Source organism: Delphinapterus leucas, chromosome 12 (genome assembly GCF_059928025.1).
Source record: "Delphinapterus leucas isolate spDelLeu-1000000601 "Yukka" chromosome 12, BTC_Dleu_Yukka2, whole genome shotgun sequence".
NCBI classification, from domain to species: domain Eukaryota; kingdom Metazoa; phylum Chordata; class Mammalia; order Artiodactyla; family Monodontidae; genus Delphinapterus; species Delphinapterus leucas.
The window spans coordinates 42,860,214-42,887,064 of NC_143140.1; the positions used below are offsets into that span (position 1 = coordinate 42,860,214).

Consider the following 26,851-nt stretch of genomic DNA (forward strand, 5'->3'; position numbering starts at 1 on the left):
CTGACAAAGCCAATGTATGATTATAAACAGAAATAAATGTTTGTAAATACTAAAATTATAAGCAATGTAATATTAAATAAATCAGTTACCTATCTGAAGTTAGAAGGCAATGACCTCTTGTACAATTAAATTTCAAAAACCAACATTTTAAAAATTATTAGCTTCATTTGTTGTAAATAATGCATCTGAATCCTAATTTTAGGGCTAATAGTAATTTTAAAAGATTTCTTAGTTTTTAATGTAATCTGTTGAGAGATGTTTTCTTAATATTTAAAAAAAACCCCACAATAACAAAAGAGGACCAAAAAACATGTATTAAAGAAGTTTTATGACTTAGCAAAGCTTTCAACATATATGCCTAAATACATGTATATACAATACATATTTGCCTATATTGACATATATACATTGTCTACATTTGTCAGTGACAAATACAGTGGCTGCTCATATCAGAAAATATGCATATAAGAGTCATTTTACCAATAATGATGCCACTGGATAATCTATTTTTAGTTTCCAAAGGCAAGGTCCTAAACATTACAAATTCCCGTTAGTATTTTTAAATGTCTGAGTGTTCCTACTTCCCCTAAAAGGTATGCTGTAACTACTCAACTGTGTCTTTTCCAAGACACCCTAGGGGCTTCCCTCCCTGGTGGCGCAGTGGTTGAGAGTCCGCCTGCCGATGCAGGGGACACGGGTTCGTGCCCCAGTCCAGGAAGATCCCACATGCCGCGGAGCGGCTGGGCCCGTGAGCCATAGCCCTGGGCCTGCGCGTCCGGAGCCTGTGCTCCGCAGCGGGAGAGGCCACGGCAGTGAGAGGCCCGCGCACCGCCAAAAAAAAAAAAAAAAAAAAGACACCCTAAAATTAAACCCACTGCTTTGTATTACGTATACATCACTTGAACTCAACATTCTAATAATAAAAAGAAAGTTTACGGAAAAATTACAAACTTAAATTGTAATCTGCACATCAGATTACGTTTTCAAATGTATCATTAGAGCTCACAGATAAAACAACAGTAACGAAAAGAAACCCAGTAAAATACCGTATTTTAATTTTATCTAAAATATAAATTAAAATAAGGCATAAGAAAAACTTTGAGACAATATATGTATGTGAAAAACTGACCACTGAAAGATGCAAATAATTCATACAATATAGCATAAGCTTTAATATATAAATTAGATGTCATTTCATCAGCTGTTTATTAGTCACATCAGTCTAAACTTTACATATTAAAATACTGAAAGGCTAGAAAACATCACTGCAATATAGTTTCAATATGGGAAAATACATATTTGTGGCTTTATACACAATGTAAATTAATCCATTCTATACAACAGTTTTCCAAAATATAAACGGCACTTTACATGCAATAGGACATACCAAGCTGGATGTCCTAATTAATTTACTATATAGAAAAATAAAGGAGACAACACCTTTTTAACAGAACAGTTACATAGCAGACATGGAATGTAGAATAAGATTCTGCCCTAACACACTCTTGGATAAGATTAAAGAAATATGAAAAAGGACAGTTTCTACTATTTTCAATTAGCATTTTTTAAATGAAGACTACTGTGATGTATATTTTCTAAGTGTATCACAAACTGAGAAAACATAAAAGGGAAAAGAGAGGGGGAAGAAAGAAAACCTGATCCTTTATGAATTTTAAACATCAGCCCTGCCTGTGGGCTGCATTTAGGCTGCTTTTCTGTTGACGGTTTCCTAAATTACTTCTGCGACTCTGCATTGCGCATCAGCAGTCAGATGAATTTTCCAGACTTCATTATGCCATTGTGTAACCATAGCTGCCACAATGTAGTGCCACAAGAAGCCTGTCCTTGAGTATTTCTTTACTTGGGTATTCAGGTAACTTGAGCATGTTGATGCTTTAAAAGAAAAACATACCACTATTAACTAAGAAATCTCTGAAATTTTTTATTGTTTTGTCTAGCAGTGAAAACACTACTCAAAATTAACGTAAAAGAACCCTCTTAAATTTGCAATCAAATTGGAAAACCCTGAAGTAGTATTTAAAAAGGAAAAAAAAAACCAAAACCCTGCTGCACTGCAGTTTCCTTTAGCATGCAAATGTAGTAGAAGAAAATAAGTTCCCTTCAGCCTAAAATAAATAAGCAATAGGGCAATTTAGTTTGAAATGATGGTGTAACTCAGTGATACTTATGACAGTGTAACTTCAGTGATACTTGAACTATACATATTCAATTAGAGCATAGGTAGGTAGTTTCCTCAAACATTTTCCCTACCAAAAAAGGGGAAGGCAAAAAACTATGTAGCTACTTATTTATCAGTGATTACAAAATGTTGAATAGAGATCACTGTTGAGATTTTCCTCTTAATGCAGCAATACAGTAGTTAGACCTTTGATCATTCAAAATTAATCAGAACAATTTGCAATGCATTTAAATAAACCAATTTAACATACCATGTGCTTGAAGTCGGTAGAAGATTTGGAGTATATGGCACAGCAGCAATTGTGAAGTTCTGCAATCCACTTCCACCCATGATATTAGCAAATCCACCATGTGGGACCCTGGAACTAAGAGTTCATATCTTAGTAAGTCGTAATCATGCAAGGAAAATCTTGGTAACAGGTATATTTCGAATTAGCAAAATGACTAGTATCTAGTAGATGTTCATTAAATATTTGCTGAATAAATAAATGGCTTACTTGATTAATTCAAGCAACAGAGGCTCTTACATATTATCCAAATGATTTCCCTGTCTGTGAAAAATATCTAGAGTCAAAGGGTTTTTGTTTTGTATTGTTTTACACGGTGGGAAAACTAGAAAATTCTTTACACTTCTCTTTCCAGAGATTTACAGCATTGGTTGTATTCTTTTTAAATGTCCCCTAACATAGTGAGACCACAGGAAGGTGAACAAACTCAGAAGTCTCACAGTTCCTAATTTCCAAACTTAAACTACAAAACTGCAGTCATCAAAACAGTGTGGCACTGGCATAAAGACAGATACATAGACCAATGGAATAGAGAACCTCAAAATAAACCCTTAAATATATGGCCAAATGATTTTTGACAAGAGTGCTAAGAATCTCCAATGGAAAAAGGACAGTCTTTTCAACAAATTGTGTTGAGAAAACTGGATATCCACTACAAAAAAATGAAGTTGGACCCTTACCTAACGCCATATACAAAAAGTTAACTCAAGATGAATCAAAGACCTAAATGAAGAGCTAAAACTATAAAATTCTTAGAAGAAAATACAGGGGAAAAACTTCATGACACTGGATTTGGTAATGATTTCTTGGATATGACACCAAAGGCACAGGCAACAAAAGAAAAATAAATTAGACATCATCAAAATTAAAAACTTGTGTGCCAAAGGACACCATGAACTGAGTGAAAATGTGAGCCACAGGAGAAAATATTTTGAAGTCATAAATATGACAAGGAATTAATATCAAGAAAATATATAGATCTCCTACAACTTAACAACAACAAAAAATAGGGACAATTTTTAAAATTTAAAAAATAGGGACAGGACTCAAATAGACATTTCTCCAAAGAAGATACACAGATGGCTTATAAGCATTCGAAAAGATGCTCAATCAACATCACTTGTCATTAGGGAAATGCAAATCAAAACCTCATTGAGATAACCTCATAGGCATTAAGATAACTATTAAAAAAAAAAGATCACTAGAAAATAACAAGTATTGGAAAGGACATGCAGAAATTGAAACCCTTATGCAATTGCTGGTGGAAATGTAAAATTGTGCAGCCACTGTGGAAAACATTATCGCAGTTTCTCACAAAATTAACCATAGAATTACAGTAAATATCCAAAAGAACAGAAAGTAGAGACTCAAACAGATATTTGTACATCCATGTTCATAGCAGCATTACTCACAATAGCCAAATAGTGGACTCAACCCAAATAACTGTCCATGGATGAAAGGATAAGCAAACTGTGGTAAACACATACAATGGAATACTATTCAGCCTTTAAAAGGACATATGCTACAATATGGATGAATCTCGAGGACATTATGCTAGGTGAAATAAGCCAGTCACAAAAAGACAAATAATGTATGATTCCACTTACATAAGGGACCTAAAGTAATCAAATTCATAGAGGGACTTCCCTGGTGGCGCAGTGGTTAAGAATCCACCTGCCAATGCAGGGGACCCGGGTTCGAGCCCTGGTCTGGGAGGATCCCACATGCCGCGGAGCAACTAATCCCGTGCGCCACAACTACTGAGACTACTGAGCCTGCGAGCCACAACTACTGGGCCCACGTGCCACAACTACTGAAGCCCGTGAGCCTAAGACCCGTGTGCCTAGAGCGCGTGCTCCACACAGCAAGAGAAGCCACCACAATGAGAAGCACGTGCACCACAACGAAGAGTAGCCCCTGCTCAATGCCAACTAGAGAAAGCCCATGAGCAGCAACAAAGACCCAACACAGCCAAAAATAAATAAATAAATCTATTTAAAAAATTATAAAATTCATAGAGACAGAAAGTAGAACGGTGGTTGCCAGAGGCTGGGGGTAGGGGAAATGGAAAGTTAGTGTTTAATAGGTACAATTTCAACTGAGAAAGATAAAAAGCTCAGGAGATGAATGGTGGTGATGGCTGCACAAATATGTGATGTACACAGAACTGTACACTTAAAAATGATTAAAATGTTTAATATTAAGTATGTTTTACCACACACACTAAAAAAGCCTGTCGAATAATGCACCAGGATTTTCTGTCTGAAATCACAGATGATATGTTTACATTCAAAGGGAAAAAAAAGCAATCCAATATAAACAGATCTCTTCCCAGCATTTTTCTTTTCTAGCTGGGAAGTAGTCTGGTTGCTATTAAACACTTTATTGATGAAATGCCTAAGCTTACTTTAGGAATCCAAGTGAATGTTAAAAGGATGCCTGCATCAAAAAAAAAAAAAAAAAAAAAAAAAAAAAAGGATGCCTGCATCTTGCTAACAAAACACTAAGACATGAGCAATTCCTACTTAGGGAAAGAGAATATCTAAAGACCTGAATATGTCTGTAAACTGAAACATTACTTGAATATGTCTGTAAACTGAAACATTACTTTCTGCATATTTACCTTTGCCTAAAAAATTAACAAAGGTGACCAAAAATGAAAAGGAATAAAAGGCAAGCTGTTTTCAATTTCCTACAGAGGCAGACTTTAAAAACAAGTATTCCACTTCACCAGGACAAGATGAGATGAGCCTTGACACTGATTCTTACACAAATTATATCACAGTATTTCAATAACAGAATGATCAATCTAATGTCTTTCATATAAATAAATTTTGAAAAATAAGCTTAAAAAATCAGATGATCCCCCAATTTTCATATCTAAATTGAAATTATTCTGTAAACTGATATTCACAAACAATCTCTGAAACCTTACTCCTTTTCCTCTAAACTACAATGACTGGGCCCCACACTTGAATAACCAGTGGATCTTAGCTAAGATTATGGCTCATCAAGCTTAAGCATGTATGAGAAAAATAAATGGTCTTTGGTTGAGTATTATGACACCTGACGTATACAATGTAAAATTAGTTAATAAAAATGAAATATTTCTATTTTATACACAAATCATTAAGTCTGACTTTCATTATTCTTAAGAGATAATGAAACAAGAGTAAGACATTTAAGACAGCCTTGTAGATAAACAAAATATTGTCACCACCATAAAAATATTTTAAAGTTACTGTTGATACAGATTCTTGCTTCTACAACTGGAACACATTTGACTCTTTAGTAAGATTCTTTTAAATTATACTATGGACACAGAGAAAGACATTTTACAATCTAAATGATAGAATTTTCCAAAAAGTGGAAAAAAAAACACACACACACACACACACACTCTAGGTCTAGAATGGCAAATGCAATACCTATTGATAACTGGGTCTAGTGTAAAAGGAAAGTTAAGGTTTAAAAGAACTTAAGGGCTTCCCTGGTGGCGCAGTGGTTGAGAGTCCGCCTGCCGATGCAGGGGACACGGGTTCGTGCCCCGGTCTGGGAGGATCCCACATGCCACGGAGCGGCTGGGCCCGTGAGCCATGGCCGCTGGGCCTGCGCGACCGGAGCCTGTGCTCCCCAACAGGAGAGGCCACAGTGGTGAGAGGCCCGCCTACCGCAAAAAAAAAAAACAAACAATAAAAGAACTTAAGACTTAGTTTGAATTCAAAACAAGGACTCCAATGGAGACCAAGTGCTGAAAAGTGGATTCTTCAACCTGAAGGTAAAGCTTAGCTCCACGTAGTTTCCCCTCAGCTTCCTTGGCTTCTACTCTTTTTTTTTAACCTCTTTATAATTGCTTTACAATTGTGTGTTACTTTCTGCTTTATAACAAAGTGAATCAGCTATACATACACATATATCCCCATATCTCCTCCCTCTTGGCTTCTACTCTTTACCCACATCCTTCATCTCAGTTTAAATGGATTCGCAGCTACACTTCTCGACCAATTAAATAGTAAACAGTGCAGTTCTTTTCAGCACTGCTAACTACGACTGTACTATTGACACGGGAGACGTACAGTGTATTACTAATCGAAGTGTTTTTTATTCTACAAGAGCGGCAATCTAACAGACATTTTTAGTACTAAAGAACTTGAATAATTGTTTCCTACATCTTAAAGACTCATACCAACTGAATCATGAAGGAAAATATAATAATTTATTAAATGGTGTTTAAATATAAACTGCTTAGAAAAATAATCAAAGAGCCCTGCCTTATAACATAAACCAAAATAAAGTCCAGATGGCTTAAAAATTGGTATGTAAAAACAGAAACTACAAAAAAGTTACAGAAAGAAAGGTAGATAAACATATATATACAAAATCTTGGGAGTAGGGAAGAATTTATTTTAAAAAACATAAGGAAAGTACTGATAATCAACTTGCAACCTAATTTAGCACTTTCATTATATAATTTTTATAAATTTAATTTATAATCTAAATTACAGGGAAAGCTGTACATTTAACTTAATATAATTAAAAGGCAAATGATAAACTGGGAAAGATATTTGCAGAGTTAATGTCCCTATATATAAAGAACATTTAAAACCAAATTTTTGAAAATCATGGTAGAATAATGTGCAAAAAATAAAGGAAATCCACACCACACAAAGTATACATATATGAAACTATGAAAATAAAAATGATTACATCCTGTATTGATAGAATAAAAGAAATAGGCTGAGGTGAATACTGATATTTTTCCGAAGGTTAAATGAACAATGTCTCAAGGTTATAAAAATTTATATACGTTTGTATCTAAAAATTTCCCTTCTAAGAATTTATCCTATATTTTTATCCTATATATAATATATATATTACATATATTACATTTATCCTATATTTATAAATAATCAAACTGCAAGTGTATAAAGCACAAGAATTCCTTATTCAGCATTATTCATAAACAGGAAAATGTAGCAATAAAGGACTATATCAATTAAGGGAGGTCCACAGACTGAAGAATAGACAGCCATTTAAAAAACTAGATCTACAAATGAAACAATTTTTAATGATATATTGCTAAATTCAAAAGTTACAAAATAGGAACAATGTTTTTTAAAAATAAAAATTTATATATGTGAGAAAAATTCTGGAAAAATAACCAAAATGTTAAGTGATTATATTCAGAGACTGATATTAAAGGTGATTTTTTAAAAATTTGAATTGTCGGGCTTCCCTGGTGGCACAGTGGTTGGGAGTCCGCCTGCCGATGCAGGGGACATGGGTTCGTGCCCCCTGCATCGGCAGGCGGACTCTCAACCACTGCGCCACCAGGGAAGCCCTTAACGCTTTTTATTAAATTACTCAAATCTCTAGGTATTTCTGGCACTAAGTAGCCAAAAAAAAAAAAAACTGACAAGATTTTCTTTCATATCTTTAGTCTATAATCTGTGAATAACTCATGTTTTATTCTTTGAAATTAGGTACATAGTATATATTATATAGGTATATAGTGTATATTTTTCTAATTATATACCTAAAAAACTAAGAAAATACAGCAAATATTAATAGTGCTATCTCTAAATAGTGTAATTACTTAATGGGATTTTCATTTTCTTCTATCTATAGTCTCCATTTTCAAAATTTTCTATAATGGTTATGAACTACTTTAAAAATAAAACAGTTGACTTTAAATTACATATATATGATAGATATATATTCACACTATGTTTTTAAAACAGGTATGAAAAAAATAAATACATCAAGTTATTTACAGTGCTTATTGCTGGCAGGTGATGGTTTTTCTATTTCTTCTAATTCTCTGTGTTCCAACTTTCTTAGAAGAACCATGTACATTTATAATGGAATGACTAAACTATATTTTCATAAATAGAAGGACACAGATGAAATTCTAACTTATCAAGAATGAAAATCAGGAATTCCCTGGTGGCACAGTGGTTAAGGATCCGCCTGCCAATGCAGGGGACACGGGTTCGAGCCCTGGTCTGGGAAGATCCCACACGCCACGGAGCAACTAGGCCCGTGCGCCACATCTACTGAGCCTGCGCTCTAGAGCCCGTGAGCCGCAACTACTGAGCCCACATGCCTAGAGCCTGTGGTCCGCAATAAGAGAAGCCACCGCAATGAGAAGCCCACGCACTGCAACAAAGAGTAGCCCCCGCTCACTGCAACTAGAGAAAGCCCGTGCGCAGCAATGAAGACCCAATGCAGCCAAAAATGAATAAATAAAAAATAAATTAATTTTTTAAAAAAGAATGAAAATCAGACCTTTTCTTTTACATCTTTCAGAACTGTAAGTTAAAAGAGGTTTAAATCATCTAGTTTTCTAATATCTATGATATTTAATTGGTTCCAAAAGTAGACTTTTCAAAGTGTGGTATCACAAATTATTTTTCAGGCCACAAATCTTAAGACTTTAAAGTTTGATAAGAATTGGAGAAAACCTGCTGTGTATGGGTATTATTATGTATTGTGTGCATGTGTGTGTGTGTTGTCCCAGCAACAAATGTCGGCTACTATCATTGACTTACCTGCAGAATGAAAAGACTACCAAGTTATAAAATATAATATACATGCTGATAGTCCTGATTGGAACAGTTTATCTTTTATACCTTAAATAAACATTTATTGAGCACTACTATATGTTTTAACTTTAATGCCTAAATAAACCTTTGTTTAATATCTAAAAAAATGGAAAAGGAGGTAAGAAATTGATAATTCAGAGTAATAATTCATTTTGAGTTACGTCTAAGCCATTAGAAATGGAATCTATTAAATTCTTTCCACATTATCATAAAAACACTTCTTACCTGCCAGTAACAAACTGCAACAGAAGAACTCTCTCCTCTGGAGTAATATCTTCCACAACTTCCCAGAACCACTAAAAACAACAATAAAAAACTTAGCTCATATTTCAGAGCAACTGCAGGCTTCTTAGTACCAGAGAAATATGCAATATTCATAAAGCATATTTTATTCCATGAAACTCATTTATCAGAAAAGATTTCATACAAAGCGCTCATATGCAATTCCCATGAGAAGATTTAGGGAAAAACTTTACTTTGTTAATTAATGTAGGTTTTCATCCAATAGTGCTGAAAAGCTTACAAGATTAAATAGCAAAACTTAACTTCATTCTAAGCTCTAGAGAGACTTTACCTGAATAACTGGATCTTCTCTTTCATAGCCACTTGTGTATTCAGTATTTTTTATCCAATCACTCACATCAATTTCTGGCATGCCAGAAAGCAGTAGCTCCTTTGGGGAAGAAGCAAAATATTTCATTAATCTTCTCTGGGGAAAAAAAAGTGATTACATTTAAATAGTAAATTTGCCTTAATTAGAAACTAATCCCATGTAAAACTGATTTATTTTTGTAACAGTGTCTGCAAGTCATCAATAACAAGTACTACCTGAGAGAGAACCCTTGATACTAATAATCTCAAATATTGTGAGATGTAGAGATGTCTCTACACTGATACAATTTAATTAAAACATGAGATAGGGCTTCCCTGGTGGCGCAGTGGTTGAAAGTCCGCCTGCCGATGCAGGGGACACGGGTTTGTGCCCTGGTCTGGGAGGATCCGACATGCCGTGGAGCGGCTGGGCCCGTGAGCCATGGCCACTGGGCCTGCGCGTCCGGAGCCTGTGCTCCACAGCGGGAGAGGCCACAGCAGTGACAGGCCCGCGTACCACAAAAAAACAAAACAAAACAAAAAACCATGAGATAACAGTTTACCTTTATATAGAAACACATATGCCACAACAGTTTATATGTGCAATAATTTTGTGAACATTATTATCTTTGGTTTGTATATATTTCATGAATTTGTTATATTCTATAAAAATACTGTACTCTCAGCATGAAAGTGAAAACAAATACCTAAATAAATCTGGGTTAAGCAAAGGAAAAGATCAAGAAACCCTAATCACTAGAAAAAAAAGGAGTTATTATAATAAAAATAGTTATTTTTAAAAAACCAAAACAGATTTAGGCCTTTGAAGAACTCTATTCTGGAATAATTCCAATCCAACTTTCAAGTCAAATTTCTCCAAGGTGAAAAAAAAAAATGCAATTTTCCTACTAATGACTTTTGGTACTCTTTTTTTCCAGGAAGATCATCAAACAAACAAAATATCAATCCAATAACTAAGAATGAAATTAATAATGGCGAAAGTATTTACCATCATGTTCCCCAAGAGAAAAGAGAACATGAAAAAGGCTTGTCCAAATCTATGAATCAGGGCTTCCCTGGTGGCACAGTGGTTGAGAGTCCGCCTGCCGATGCAGGGGATACGGGTTCGTGCCCCGGTCCGGGAGGATCCCACGTGCCGCGGAGCGGCTGGGCCCGTGAGCCATGGCTGCTGAGCCTGCGCGTCCGGAGCCTGTGCTCCGCAATGGGAGAGGCCACAACAGTGAGAGGCCCGAGTACCACAAACAAAACAAAACAAAACAAAACAAATCTATGAATCAGCCCGTATTTAACAGTTGGATGTGTTTACACAGTAAAGTGAGGTAATAACTAGCCTAAGCTTAACACCGACAAGCCAGAATAGCAGACTTTGTTATCGCAGAGATAGATACCACGTGGTTCAAAATCACTTCTCCTACAGCAATTCCTCATAATATATACCTGCCTAGTATAGAGTATGCTCCTAGTATAGAGTATGAAGGCCAATGTAACGTGGTGTCTCAGAACTCTTGGGTGTTTCTGGGATCTATTTAAGGAGTCTGCAAGGTTCTCCCTTTTCCAGCGTATCTGAGGCTGGATTTTCTCCATATAGTTCAACCAAGCAACATATCACAACAGATTATAAGCAGAAGCAGATATGAGAACCCAGTTTCTCCTATCAAGCCAGACATTAAAGAAACTTGCAAAGATGTAAAACAATGCCACTTCTCCCACTATTTTTGTTTTATTCTGGAAAATGCAGTTTTAATTTCTTAAATGTTTTATTTATGTTAATATGTAATGAATTGTTATTTTTATGTGAATTAATAAAAAATTTTACATTTCTGTTTGAATTTCAAATACAGTTAGGTATCAATTACTATAAACCACATAAACAAACTCTTTTCTTTTAAGGGGTCCTAAGACCAAAAAGTTTGAGAACTGCTTATCTAGGGTGTGTTTTAGTCCTCCTTGCCATAGTATTATAAAATACTTTAACTAGATGAAGCCATTCTGGTAGGGTGCATTTTATCACCCCCAAATACATTTTCCATCTTCCTTTGCACATTCTGTGCCCCAAGAGGCACAGACTGGCTCTCTTGCCTGTTGGTTTCAGGTTGGGCTCCATCACTGGGAAACAGGCAGGAGTCTGCAGGTAAGAGTATTTTCTGCTCCCTCCCTGCTTCAGTACATCTTTGCAGTAGCTATGTCTCCTCAACTAGAGCTGCCACCTGGTGGCCCCTGGTGGTTCAGGCTCTCACCGGGCTCCTCACAGTAATTCCTCCACTTGTCTTCAATTCTAGGGGTGATAAGGCTTTCCACTGTTGCTATTCTCTGGATGCCTCAACGATATCTTGTTTCTTCTTAACCTGCCCATGCCTCTTTAAGTTCCTTCACTAAAGTTTCTTTATTTGAACCATCTGGGGAAATTCTGCTCCTTGGCAGTACCCTGACACAGATCTGCCAAAAGGAATATGGATGATCGTTACATGTTTCTTACAACCCAGGAGTTTAATGCTCTTCCCTTCTAGGCTGAAGATAAGCTTTTAATAATATTAAGTACACTTTCATTGTTAATAACTGTGAATAAAAATGAGTGAGACGATATTCTCTCAAGAAATTTGAAGCATTTCATGAACATCGTATGTTATGACTTTGCGAAGAGGACAAAAGATCTTTATTATTCCCATTTAACACCTGGGCAAAAAAAGTTATTAAACTGACTGAAAACAGATGAAATGGGAAGTCCACAATACAAAGTACATATGCATATAACAAAAAGATTTTAAATCCCAATCAATAATTTATTTATTTATTTTTAATATATATATTTTAAAGTTATATATTTATTTGTTTTTGGCTGTGTTGGGTCTTTGTTGCTACGTGTGAGCTTTTATCTAGTTGTGGCGAGCGGGGGCTATTCTTCATTGCAGTGCACGGGCTTCTCATTGCGGTGGCTTCTCTTGTTGCGGAACACGGCCTCTGGGTGCGCGGGCTTCAGTAGTTGTGGCTCGCAGGCTTAGCTGCTCCGCGGCATGTGGGATTTTCCCAGACCAGGGCTCGAACCCATGTCCCCTAGTATTGGCAGGCAGACTCTTAACTACTGTGCCACCAGGGAAGCCCCTATTTATTTTAAGATTTTTTTGATGTGGACCATTTTTAAAGTCTTTGTTCAATCTGTTACAATACTGCTTCTGTTTATGTTTTGGTTTTTTGGCCCTGAGGCATGTGGGATCTTAGCTGCACCCCCTGCATTGGAAGGCAAAATCTTAACCACTGGACCACCAGGGAAGTGACAAAATAACTGAATTGGTCTGTTGGAATTAGGTACAACATATATAACCCATAAACTAATAGTCAGAAACTGAGTCATGCAGGTGTTCACAGCTCTTAGCTTACCTAGAATTTACATGACTCAGTGTTTTAATATCCTGGTACCACCATGGACAAACTCATAAGCAACACAGTATGGCAGGAGAGTCCCTCAGACATTTGAGGAACCCCTCAACTGTAATAATGTTATAGATACAGTAATCACAAAATGTTGCCACCATTTTTTTTTTTTTTCTTTGTACGCGGGCCTCTCACTGTTTTGGCCTCTCCCGTTGTGGAGCACAGGCTCCGGACGCGCAGGCTCAGCGGCCATGGCTCACGGGCCCAGCCGCTCCGCGGCATGTGGGATCTTCCCGGACCGGGGCACGAACCCGTGTCCCCTGCATCGGCAGGCGGACTCTCAACCACTGCGCCACCAGGGAAGCCCAGCTGTCACCATTTTTGAACCTGATGATCACCTCTTGACTTGAGACTGCGTTCTATCCACAAATGGATGAATACACATCCAGTTAAGGACACTGATGCTACTGGATACCTTCTTTTCACTAAAACTCTAGAATCTAACCAGTATCCTTTAACTCTGATGAACATCTAGCTTAGATGTTTGCACCAACTTTTTAAAAAAGTTTTCTATCCCAGTGTAGCAGAGCCCTTTCCTACGAAAGACACAAAGTCACACCAAAGGTTCTAAAACCAAGTCCTACTTATATAGTGCACGCCACTGAGAGGCAATACTGATGAAGAGAGACTGGGCTGTGGTCAGAGACCATGGGTTCAGTCTGGCTGTAACATATACTCTGTGAACATGAGCAAGTCCCATACCTTCTTTGGCCTAGTTTTTCTCATCTGTAAAATGGGAATAATACGTTACCTCAGGGGTCTGATGTGAAGGTTTTAAAAGTTAATACACATGAAGTACCTGGCAAATACTAAGTGTTTAATACTAATAATTATCATCACTGCATAAGTTAAGCGTCATGCCAACAACACTGCTCTTCCAAAACAATCCCACCATCTGAATCAGCTCAACTTAGTAAAGCCAGAGTAGAAGACAGACTAGGAATCCTGACCTAACTTCTAATGTAAGAACCACAATTAAAAACTTACCAGTAGCAAACCTAAATGTAAAAGACAAAGGAATAAAGTTTTCAGAAGAAAATACAGGAAAACACTTTCATGACCTTGGAATAAGAAAGTTTCTTAAACAGGACACAAAAAGCTCCATTCATTTAAAAAAAAAAAGGGAAGAGAAAAAACAAGTGATAAACTGAACTGCGTTAAAACTAAAAACTTTTATTGGTTAAAAGACACCAGAGTAGGAGAAGATCTTCATAATACATATATCTAACAAAGACTCCTATAAAGAATATATAAAGATTCCTACAAATCAGTGTTTTAAAAAACACAAAAAACAGAAAACACAACAGAAAAATGGACAAATTACTTGAATAAACACTTCAAAAACAGAGTATACAAATGGCCAATAAACATGTAAAACACACTCAATCCCACACTCAATACCAGGGAAATACAAATTAAAATCACCAGGAAGTACCACTACTATTCCACCTGAATGGTAAAAATAAAAAAGACAAAAATATCAAATGCTGTTTAGGATGCAGAATACCCAGAACTCTCATAACCTGTTGGTGGGAGTGTAAACTGACATACTACTTTGGAAAACTATTTGCTAGTATCTACCCTAATGGAATAAATGCACCCCCTAAATCCCAGCAATTCCACTCCAAGATATATAATCTACACAATAGCCTGAAACTGAAAACTACCCACCAAATGTCCATCAAGAGTAGAAAAGACAAAAAAAAAAAAAAAAGTATATTAACACAATGAAGTACTACAGAGCAATGAAAATGAACACATTACAACTGCTTGCAATAATACATATGATTCTCACAAACAAAAAGCTGTGCTAAAGAAGTCAGATATATTCTAGGTGATTATTCCATTTACATTAAGTTCAAAAACAGGTAACCTAGTCTGTATTATTAGAAGCCAGGAGAGTGGACACCCATGAGGGGTCAGAGTGACTGGAAGAGGACATGAGAGGGATCTGGGGTGTTAGGATTTCTCAGTTTCTTGATCTGGGTGCTGTTTCATGGGTGTATACAGTTTGTGAAAATTCATCAAGCTATACATTTACGATGCATGTACTTTTCTCATGTATATTGTAGTTCAATAAAAAGTTTCATTAAACTCAGTATCAGTAAATTATGAGGCAAAGTTTTTGTCAGTTATTTGTTTTTTATACACAGGTCCAGAAAATAATGTAATTTTCTGCTTAACAATTCATAAGTACTGCTCCATTTTTAAATACTAAAAATAGTAACTTTTATGGTTATACAAAAACTAGACAAGTCTATGCTAAATAAAACCATTCATCTTAACCGTAAAAACACAACAAAAAAACCTCAAAACTGACATTTAGTGAAACTAAGTCACCATGGACTTCAACATTATTTAGCAAATTTTGTCCACTACTATACTAAGACATACTATGAGTGATAAATTGAAAATACTGGTATATGTAAAATTAACCAGTACACACCAATGTACGGTACACACCAATGTACTTATTCATATATTAAAATGAAAGGCATAGGGTGAAACTAATTTTATGAGACAGAATAAAAGCCAAAGGACACTTTTCCACTGATCTAAAATGTATTATTCCAAATTATAAATTTTTTTATTCCAAATCTAAAATTTATTATTCCAAACTAAGAAAGCAGCCATACTCTATTTAAAATATTGTGTGGTTTTATTAAGGAGTTAGACAACTCAAAGAGCTTACAAATAATTTATTACCAAAAATAAAAGAGAAAAAAGGAAATGGGGGAAAATGCAGACATAATTCATATAAAATCAGAAATCCTGTTAGATCACAGTAAAGGGCAAGCAAATTAAAGAAGCAAAACAAAACATTCATTAGAGACTAGGGGCCAGCAAAGACAGTGGACTCCATACATGGTTAAAATGGAAAATTATAAAATTATATACATAATGAAATAAGAAGCTGGAGAAGATAACAGAAATACAAGAAAATCCCTCAGTCAATTTTTCTTTTTGGAAAAAATAAAAGGTACACGAAGTTACTATCAGTATCCTTTACCTCATACAGCCAAACAAAAAATTTAGAAATAATGTGAATATTGCTTTTGGGAAGATTGGCCTTCAACATCTCCCATGTAGAACACTTTGGAAATACATTACATTTTTCTTTATCACCAGCTCACTCCATTCCACATTAAGAAATTGCTAATCTGGTTATTAACCTTAAGAGAAGCACAATCACAAATCTTGTACCTCCCCAAAAATCAACATTAAACCATAATGTCTTCTACATTATTCCATTCATCATTGTGCTCCAAAACTATTTCTAAACTACATCAATTGGAGTTTTGTGTTGTGTTGCATAACAACAAAAGAACTGATGTTTGGGACTTCCCTGGTAGTGCAATGGTTAAGAATCCGCCTGCCAATGCAGGGGACACAGGTTCAAGCCCTGGTCCGGGAAGATCCCACATGCCGCGGAGCAACTAAGCCCGTGTGCCACAACTACTGAAGCCTGCGCGCCTAGAGTCCACACTCCGTAACAAGAGAAGCCACCGCAATAAGAAGCCCGAGCACCACAACAAAGAGTAGCCCCCACTCGCCGCAACTAGAGAAAGCCCGTGCGCAGCAACGGAGACCCAACACAGCCAAAAATAAATAATAATTTTAAAAAATGAACTGATGTTTTCCTTACCAATTCATATTCATCAAAAAGTTGTATGAGGGAAGGTGGAATGAACATATGAAAGCCCTGTAAAAAAGCATTAATCTGAGGCTGAATGGCTCTTGTCATTCGAAGTTCAGTGACAAGCTGGACATACTCCGCCTATTAAAAAAAAAAAGTTTCTGTGATGATTTCTTTTTAATTTCACGTACTTAAGACACTATTGATATAATCATTTCTCATTTAAGAGGTAAAGGTTTAGAATTAATTTGGCAGAAATATTCATACACCTCAGCAAACCAGTAATCTACCATTCACTAACCTGTTTAGGCCAAAATCCTAAGAATCAATCACCCAGGATTCTCTCACACCCTCTATCAGCAAGTGCTATCAGATCTACCTGAAAAAACATTCTCAATCAGACCTTGTCTCACCACCTCCACTTTTAGCACCTTGGTCCAAGCCGTCATCATCTCTCACCTGGATTACTGCAACATCTGGTATCACTGCTGCCTCTGTTTGCCTCTGTTACTGCTTCTTCACCACACCAGAGTGACTTTTTAAAGTTACGTATAGATTTTTTATATATAATTCAGATCACATACCCTCCTTCTCAAAACCCTACAATGACTTCCTATGACACTTGGATTGAAGTCCAAACTCCTTTCCTAGTCCATAAGGCCCTAAATGACCCAGCCTCTGCCTTGCTCTCTCATCTCACTTCCTTCCACTTTCCCCTTTGCTCCCTCACTCTATCCCCCAAATACAAGCTTGCTCAGGCCTCCGTGTCTGTATACTTCCTGGTTTCTCTGACTGAAATCTCTTACTAGACTGTAATCTCTCTGCAAGCAGGGGCTCTGTTTTGTTTACCAGTATATATCCTCAGCTCTTAAAAAAGAGGCTGTCACTTTGTAAGTGTTCAACAAATAATGTGATGAATGCATACATTCTACAAATTCATTAAAAACACACTTAGAACCTGATAAAAAGACTCATTTAAGTGTAGCCTATTTGATTCTGAGTTAAGGTAACCTATTTTCACACATTTTCTTTTAAAATACACATCACCATCATCTAGAACAGTGTCTCTTAAAATTTAACTAAAAAAATGTATTTTGGCTCAAACAAAATGAATTATCATCACTCTCTGTATATAAACCCTACCATTGTCATTATTCATATATTTTAAATTACAACTAAGTGAAACTTTGAGAGTTAAAAGCAATATGCTGTATATGGTTCTCACCTCCCAGGAATGAATGCTCTAAACACAGAGGGAGAAAACCTATTTTAGGCCCCTTCCTTTAATATTTTCTTTTTTTTGGCACTAATCTGATGCGCTCTGTTCCCCCTGCCAAAAAAACGTCAGGCACTGAGCCAGCAAGTTATACAGGATTCCGGCTATGAATTCTCCATACATCGCAGACCTACAGAATTGTCACAATGGATTACTCACAGCTCTCCCCAAACCCTGCACGGCTCCTTCTGCAATCTGGCACGGGGAAAGCTACCGTCTCTGCTATTCAATCTACTCCCACCCCAAATCCCACTCCCAACCGCCCAAAGGTTTTTCTCCATTGTATAGGAATTAATCAGTTTCTACAAGTTACATCCAGGTAGTTACTAGAGAGAGGGAAATAGAAATGTGTGCCAAACAATCAAACAGAAACACAAACTAAATTTTCAGGATCCAATCTAAAAAAATAATATATATAACACACTTCCAAGTAATAACCAGCAATGATTTCAGCATTAACACGTGATTATCTTTTAACTGATGTCTGTTCTAACTAAACTGCTTAATGAACATACTAAAATTTTTCTCCTCCATTCATTCATTAATAATTATATATTTCTCTCAAGATGTTTTGCTTTTATAATCTTAAAGTACTATTCACTAATAATTATTCAAGACCTCAAATTATGAAGCATGAACTGCTCAAGTGCACTTTATTTTAATTTGCCATTGTATTCCATATTTATCAGAATAGTACACATTTTCTATCAATTAATTCCTATTATTTCCTCATACATTCTATTTTTAAAAATTAATTTCACAAATATACTAATGTCCCCTCTAATATTATTTCCCACATTTATTTTTGTAACTCTGGCCCACAGTTATTAGATATCAATTTGTGAAAAATCAGCTCCTCCAGATACCAGTCTCCACATTAAGTTAATTTAAATATGGACAAATCTTGGTCTAATTATTTCTCAGTAAAATAAAATCCAAGCCATCACAAAGTCTCCTGAGTTGTTTAGTAAAGTAAGAGTTTTCCAGGTAGTTGAAAGACAACTGTGTTTAAGAGAAAAAATCTGAATCCAGCTGCTTCTAACATGTTTCCCTGCCTCCTTAAAGAGCACATCCTCAGAGAGAATAACACACATTAACGTGTTCTTGATGACACAATTATTACTATGAACATCCACTATTATCATACACTAACATTCTGACGGTTCATACTGTACAGAAATACACTGGTTGCATTCCCACCACCTACGAAGGCACCGAAGTGACTCATCCACACACTTCATGCCCTTGAGTAACTACATCAAATACCTTAAATGCTCTAAGGAAACAGTCAACATGTAGATGACAATCAGTCCACAAAACACTGGCATAAAGAGTTGCTCAAATAAACATTAAATATAAAGGAAACCTAAAATCCCACTTCATTCTAAGGTATTTAAAGAGATGATATAACTTGGGTGTGGGGGTTATTTTTATCCCCAACAGATGTATACGTGCTCCCACCTGAGTTGTACTGTTAATTCTTTGAGGGCATAAGATAATACCAGATGCCACAGAAGTAAATTGGAGAATTAACTATACTAAAGAATCTGAGCTAGTACCTGTTCTGGTGAAATAGTTATGTTTATAGAAAGCTTTCAACTTACAAAGCCTCAGCATAGAGATAACAAAATAAAACAGAGCCTTAGCAACTTTTTCCTAGCTCAACCTTTGAGCCTCATAACTGATATAAGATAGGTAAGCAAAGAATAAGTGCCAAGGGAAAAATAAAAACACTAAGATTCAGATTCAACTTCCAGATATTACGTTCCAGTTAAATTGCATGTCTAGTTACAGAAACATTTTGTTTTAATTATCTCCTAGTCTTCTGAATGTGTGCAATGAATAATATCACCCCTTGGAAATCTTCCTTAAAATTTTAACTTCTTTTCAGGCTTTGAATCTAAACTATGTCTTCTTATGAGGAGTGGTGGTAACATTGAAAATTGACACCTTTTTTTTGAAGCTATTTTTCTTCTTGAAAATTTTTTTCACGATTTTTGAAAGATATATATATATATATATATATATATCACGTTTACTTAACTAATAGTTAACTTTTAATAGTGAAAGCAAAATGTTCTTATCCCAAGTAAGCTGATAAACTTGGACATACTTGTAAAACTGTTTGAAATAGTTATTTTTACTTTTAAATTAATAGTTTAAAATGGCATTATGACTGGCATAATTCAATTCACTGTTTGAATATAAATGCTTTAGTAATAAAAGCTTCTTTCCTGGGCTTATCCACTTGATTATTATTGCTCTGGTATGTAAGAGTTTTCACTGAAAATTTCTCCACTGAAAACTCAAAGGATACCAGATTTCTTCTGCAGGAATAAGTAGATATAAGAAAAAAGAGACGCACATTTTTACAATGTAACATTTTCCAATAACTTATCCTTTACCAATATATTCTTATTTTTAAGGTCACTAATTAGTTATAAAGATTGATAGTCTGATAAAAATCCTATTACATCAGTTTCCGTAGAACAAATTCAGTCATTGAAAATAGTGACTCTTTAGGTTACCATTACAAGGATTTGGTGATTTTTTTTTTTTTTTTTTTTTGCGGTACACGGGCCTCTCACTGTTGTGGCCTCTCCCGTTGCGGAGCACAGGCTCCGGACACGCAGGCCCAGCCGCTTCGCGGCATGTGGGATCTTCCCGGACCGGGGCACGAACCTGTGTCCCCTGCATCGGCAGGCGGACTCTCAACCACTGCGCCACCAGGGAAGCCCCGGATTTGGTGATTTTTAAAGTGAATTTTTAGAATATACCGACTAAAATGCAGAGGAAAGTATGTCCTCCTTCATTGACAAAAAGATACTAAAGATAATTTAAAACCCAATCTAAAAATACATACATACACTCAATATGGAGAACCTTAGACCTAAACTGCTTTAAAAGTTTTCAGAGTAATAAAAAGATCTCCCATAGTATACTTTTCTGAAGATACACATAGGAATCCACTTTAAGTCAATAATCTATATAGACAAGCTTGTATTTTGTACTTGGATGGGTATCAAATGTGCTTGTATGTGAAATAAATCAAATTAAACTAGCAATAAAATATAAGGTATTAACCAAATAAAAATGAAATGGAGGAAAACATACTAAATTTTTAAATTGAACTATAGTTGATTTACAATGCTTTGTTAGTTTCAGATGTACAGCGAAGTGATTCAGTTATATATATATGTGTGTGTGTATATATATATATATATATATATTCTTTTTCATACTCTTTTCCATTATAGGGTATTACAAGTATTGAGTATAGTTCCCTGTACTATACAGAAGGTCCTTGTTGTTTATTTTATATATAGTAGTATGTATCTGTTAATCCCAAACTCCTCATTTATCCCTCCCTCCCCATCCTTGCCCTTTGCTAACCATAAATTTGGAAAACACACTAAATTTGTATTTGCTACCTTGTTCATATTCAGTGCCTTAGTATATGAGAGGCCCAGCAGTTACACAACCATTCAGACCTCGATTTAAACTGAGGGTCTACCAGTTACCAATTTTGAGCCCTTAGACAGTTATTTGTCTGTCTATATTCTAAAGAAATATAGTGTCATAGTTACAAGCTCAGGCTTGAAATTTACAGACTGTCTGGATTCAAAACCACCACTTATTAGTCTTGTGATTTGGAGGAAAGCTACTTAACCTCTCTATGCTTCAGTTTCCTCACCTGTAGAAAGGGGTATCTATACCTCATAGGATTGTTTAAGTGTAAGTTAATACACATAAAGCACTTTTAACAGTGCCTAGCACATTATAAACACCTAATACATGTAAGACGCTTTTATTATTAAAGCTGTTCCCACACTGAATGAATAGAAATAACTATCTCAAAAGGCTGTTACAGTAAATGAGAAATGCATAAAGAACACAACTCGAATAAATGAAATACAAAGTACTCAATAGGCAGTGGCTATTATCATCACTAGAGAATACAACTGATGTGATGAGGTTGACGACTAGGAGAATGACAACACCACCCATCATTCTAGAGCCCATCCACCTAAGTGGCTCATCCTGGAGTCCTTCTTCTTTTTCACCTTCCCAAACAGCTAATTACCATGTTCTACAAATTCTACATCCTCAAAAGATGTCTCATTTTCTCCATCCTCACTGCCACTGTCTTATAAAATCACTCATGCATGCTCCCCAGAGCAACGCCACAATCACCTATCAGTTGCCCTGACTCCAATATTGCCCCATTTCAACCCATTCTTCACACTCCAAGCTGAGACTGGTGTTGTTTTTCTTAAAAAACATAAATTCAGTCACGTCAGTGCCCTCTACAGCATCTGCAATCACCCCTAAGCCTTCAGAATAATTTGCAAGTTTCTAATTGTGGATGCAAAGTCTTTCAGAATTTGGTCCCTGTCTACCTCTCCCACCTTATCTTTTCCCACTCATTTACTTTACAATCTACGCTAAGATCTACAACTCTGACCTACCTGTGGTTCCCCAAACAGACCGTGCTCTGCCATCTCTGTGCCCTTCTATAAGCCCAGAACATTTCCTTCTCCCCTTCCTCACTCCTATCTGACCCCTTAATGCTTCTCCTCTATAACTCAACTTCCATGCCATCTCCTCCATTCCCTGATATCTGTCCCATCTCACCCCCCCATTTTGTTCTCTCCCAGACTTAATGAACTTTATGATTAGTATGGTAAAAGTGTTGTTAACACTTAAAAGCCACAGAGCTTACTCTTCAGTACTAAGAGCTAGAACTGAAGGTCTAGCAAAAATATGTCACTCCTAACTTAAGGTTTTATGGTTCCACAATTTTACCGTTTGGTCAAGAATTTAAAAGTGAAAGTGAAAAGTTAAAGCAAAACTTTTTAAAACGCTGAAAATACTATTTAAATGTAAATGTTCAGCTCCTGGTAATTCAGCCATTTTCTAAAGTGAAACCAAGTGATCTTATTTTTTCCTCTAGATTTTAAAACAAATCATTGACAGATATAAAATTAAATTTAAAAGAGAATTTTATTTCAAATATGGAATATATACTGTTCTGCCTACATTACTTGTATTTATTAATATACTTCTTTTTAAACAAAGGTATTTTATCTATTTGGTTTCAGTCTACAATTACCAAAGCCTTTCAATAAAACTTAGGAATAAATGACTCCCCCATGTGGAGATTAGCTTACATCGACTTTTTCTTACTAACATGCTTGGCAAGTCACTTAAGCTTCAATATGCTTAGAAATTCTGAAGTTGATGCCAAATGTGACAATTATAACTTTATACATAAAGTTAAGTAAGTAAAAGGCTGACCCTAGAGTAACAGAAAAAGTTCATGACAGAAATCTATGTTAAAATATAACAATAACACCTCTAAAGAACATGGTTTGAAAATTTTATTTGTAAATTGAATAATTTAACAATTCTAAATCAAGTGATCAATTTAAGATGTATGTTTTTAAAGATTTTTAATTTTAAAAAATCAGGTTGCTTATTGCACAAACATTAAATGCTTAAGCATCAACAATTTGATATACAATTACACTTGACCTTTACTAGTAATATTAGAAAAATGAGAGGCTCATTTTATTGTGAGAAATGTTTGTATCAGAAAAACAAAAGCTGAGAATTAACATATTAGTGATTGAGATCCTGCTTTTACCTCTATATTACTGAACCTCGTCATCAAAGTTAGCCTGTCATTAACAAAACAATGTCAATAATATAGTTAAATAAAAATGTGCTAAACTTAGAAACAAAACATCCAAGCTCTTTCATGTTACAGCAGTATTCCAGCCTCAGGCTAGACTCACGATCAATCCTCAATGTAAGTGTATTCTTATTTGTTATTATTTATTAAATATCTTCCTTCTTTCTAGATTTTAATACAAAAACACAAATGCAAAAGAATACATATTTAAAAAATCTAAACAAAAATCATGTCATATGGAAGAGAGGCTGTTAGGAGATACAAGTATAAATATAGCTATCTACCATGCAATTGTTAATGAGCCTTTCCACTTTTCATATATCTGAGAGGAGTGACAAATCCAATCACCAGAAAGTGTATTCACAGATAGGAATCATGTATGAGATTCTCTCATGAAAAGCAATCACTTGCTTATAATGAAGATTTTATGACTTCATTACCCCTAATTGAGAGGAGGTAGCCACTGTAAAATAAAATAATAAATGCACTATGAGGTGGACAATCTAATAATTAGAAGATTTTATAAAAACTTCCATTCACTGGCAAGTTCATATAGATTCAAAAAATTATTTTAAGCATTTTACTATTTTAATCTTCCAGAGTTTAATGTGACTCATTATATTAAATCAAGTAAGATCTACCTCAGTGTGATTACTTTCACTAACAGGATGAAGAACCTTAGACTTGAAACTAGGAGACCTGGGTTTTGGCCCCAGCTTTACCATTAACTCTTCAGGTTTCAATGTCCTCATGTGTAAAATGAGAGGGTAGACTAAAGCTTTACTAAGTATAAATGTACAAAAACTCAGGTCCTGATTTTATATTCAAAAACTATATATATATATTTTTTAATATGTATAGTATCTAAGTTTCAAAAGGTAAAATTACATAGCTTAATTTAGGTCTTCATTCCTATAGATATGTGAAACCTAGGAACCTATTTTTATAGAAAACTATCCAATGAAAACTAACTTTTGTGTTGTGTTTTTCAGTTTAAAAAATGCTGGTACCAATTTTGTATGGGAGGTATTATTATCCCAAGCACACAGAATAGAAAACTGAGGCTCAAAGAGGTTAAAACACGGCCAAGTCTTTTGGCTTTAAAAAAAAAAAAAACACAATATTTTACTATATCTCTAGTTTACAAAATGATTCAGTGGACATTATTTTTTAAGTTAGCTGATTCTGAAGCTGTCTTGGAATTATAATCCAATAAAGGAAAGGAAAAAGGTTTTAGTCCTGTTTTACCAGAAGTTGCTACTGGTAAGTGATAGAACTGGAATTCCAAAACCAGATTTTCTGACTCCCAATTTCCTACATAATCTATCAAAACATAAAATAAAGCTGTATTATATACTAAAATAATATTAACTTTCAACAGTGTAATTTAAAACGTGCACCAAGTTTTTAAAAAATATGTACAAACAGGAGATATAATAATAAATAAAAATAATCAAGTTATAAAGTTAAAAAAAGATCAAGTTCAGAGGTCCCGTAGAATTTACTGCATCCCAAAAGTGTGTACAAAGTTTAAACACTGGGATTTCTTCTCTCTATTGGAACTATTAATATCGTACTTCTAAAACATGAAATAGTGATCTAGTGCAAATATGATATTGATGTAAGTTTATATTTCTAATCAAATGTTTTGATATGCAGATGCCCAACTTACACAATCAACTGAACTATGCTCTACGCTGCTTCAGGAACTGCCTCAGCATATCTAACACAACAATGAAATGATCCTTTATAATTCAAAGTCTGGTATTTGACGGTTTAGTTAATTTAAATATTTTATCTGTTATAAATGTTACAAAAGTCTAACAGTAAAAGTTTTCCTGGCTAGTGCCAGGAGACTTAGAGTAATTAGCAAACTATCAGGGCTAAGTTACAAACAATGGCTAAGGTAAAAATTCAAATACTTACTTTGTTATTTTGTGTTACAAGAATACTTCCACCCCCAGGTTTCAAAGGCACCTCTTCCATTGCTCCAAACACATCAGTCTCAACAGAAAAAGTTAGTTCTAGACCCAAATCACTAATATCATTATCTAAAATCCACTGCAAATTTTTGGCATATTCTGGGTCAATGGATGCCACATCTTGGTAATTCACAGGAATACCTAAAAATGCAAACATACAGCAGTTATATTCTAAATGTTTCTGCCTTTCCTTATCTGTTTAATGATGAAATACTGCCCTCTACAGATACTCTGTAAAACTGCAAAATATAATCCAATTCACAGCATGATTTAAATGAATGTTAATTCCTGAATTTGGAAGTCTGTAAATTTAAGCTTACCTTTCTACAATGTAACCTTTCTTTGAAACAGCTATTCAGGAACTTATTATAAACTTTAAAAAGTGCCAATTCTCTTAAGTATATTCATATTAAAATGCATTTTTAGCATAAACATACACACACTAAAATGGAAAAAAAAAACTTTTTTAAATCAAAAATGTAGGTTATTTTTTCTCTCCCTCAGGCCCCCAAATGCCTTACATACACAGACTGTCTCCAATCAAAACAAAAATTATTCACCCAAAATGCCACCATTTATCTACTTAATTTTCGCTAAAGCCTATAAGAAAAACACTTTAAATAAATGCCTAAGGAAATAACAATGGAGCCATACCAAGAATGTGCTTGTAGAATGATCTCGTGAAGTAAATGTTCACCAGCTGCCTATGGTTCAGAGCTAATCCCAAGATCTGTCCAGCAAACCGGAAATAGTTCAAGTGATCGGGATTTACATAGGAGTTGCTATTAGGTTGAAAAGTTGTTCCTATTAAAATAAAGACAAAATAATTTATTTTTAAGACCATGCATAAGAGAGATCATTTCAATGCAGGTAAATTAGTTCACATACAACTTCAGCAAAGCTAAGGTTACATTATGTATAAACGTTCTTCAGCGAAGAAAGTTCTTTGTGGAATATTTAATAGTGGAATTGGAAATACTAATCATTAATTCACACATTTATCATAATAAGTCTTTGTGCAGAGAGAAAATTTTAGAATACTTTTCACTGAAAGTAGTTGGAAGAGGTGTCAGAGAGATCCGAGAAATACATACACACAATAGTGGAACTGGAAATACTAATCATTAAT

General features: G+C 35.1%; 1 protein-coding gene across 7 annotated transcripts in view; it reads right to left on the reverse strand.

The window, feature by feature from the left end:
• Positions 1-311: 311 nt before the first annotated feature.
• The window catches only part of HACE1 (HECT domain and ankyrin repeat containing E3 ubiquitin protein ligase 1), a 95,752-nt gene continuing 69,212 nt past the window's right edge, over positions 312-26,851 (reverse strand). For 5 of the 7 annotated variants that reach the window (XM_089921893.1, XM_022553357.3, XM_089921895.1 and 2 more), the window contains 7 exons: positions 26,377-26,526; positions 25,667-25,863; positions 16,779-16,910; positions 9,666-9,764; positions 9,317-9,387; positions 2,451-2,564; positions 312-1,893 (listed from right to left, as the gene is read on the reverse strand). In XM_089921893.1, coding sequence (XP_089778019.1) covers positions 1,791-1,893; positions 2,451-2,564; positions 9,317-9,387; positions 9,666-9,764; positions 16,779-16,910; positions 25,667-25,863; positions 26,377-26,526 — 866 coding nt within the window. In that variant the 3' untranslated portion in view covers positions 312-1,790. Of the gene's footprint in view, positions 1,894-2,450; positions 6,154-9,316; positions 9,388-9,665; positions 9,765-16,778; positions 16,911-25,666; positions 25,864-26,376; positions 26,527-26,851 lie in introns of those variants that run through there. The other 2 variants (XM_089921891.1, XM_089921890.1) reach the window with 2 other exon arrangements.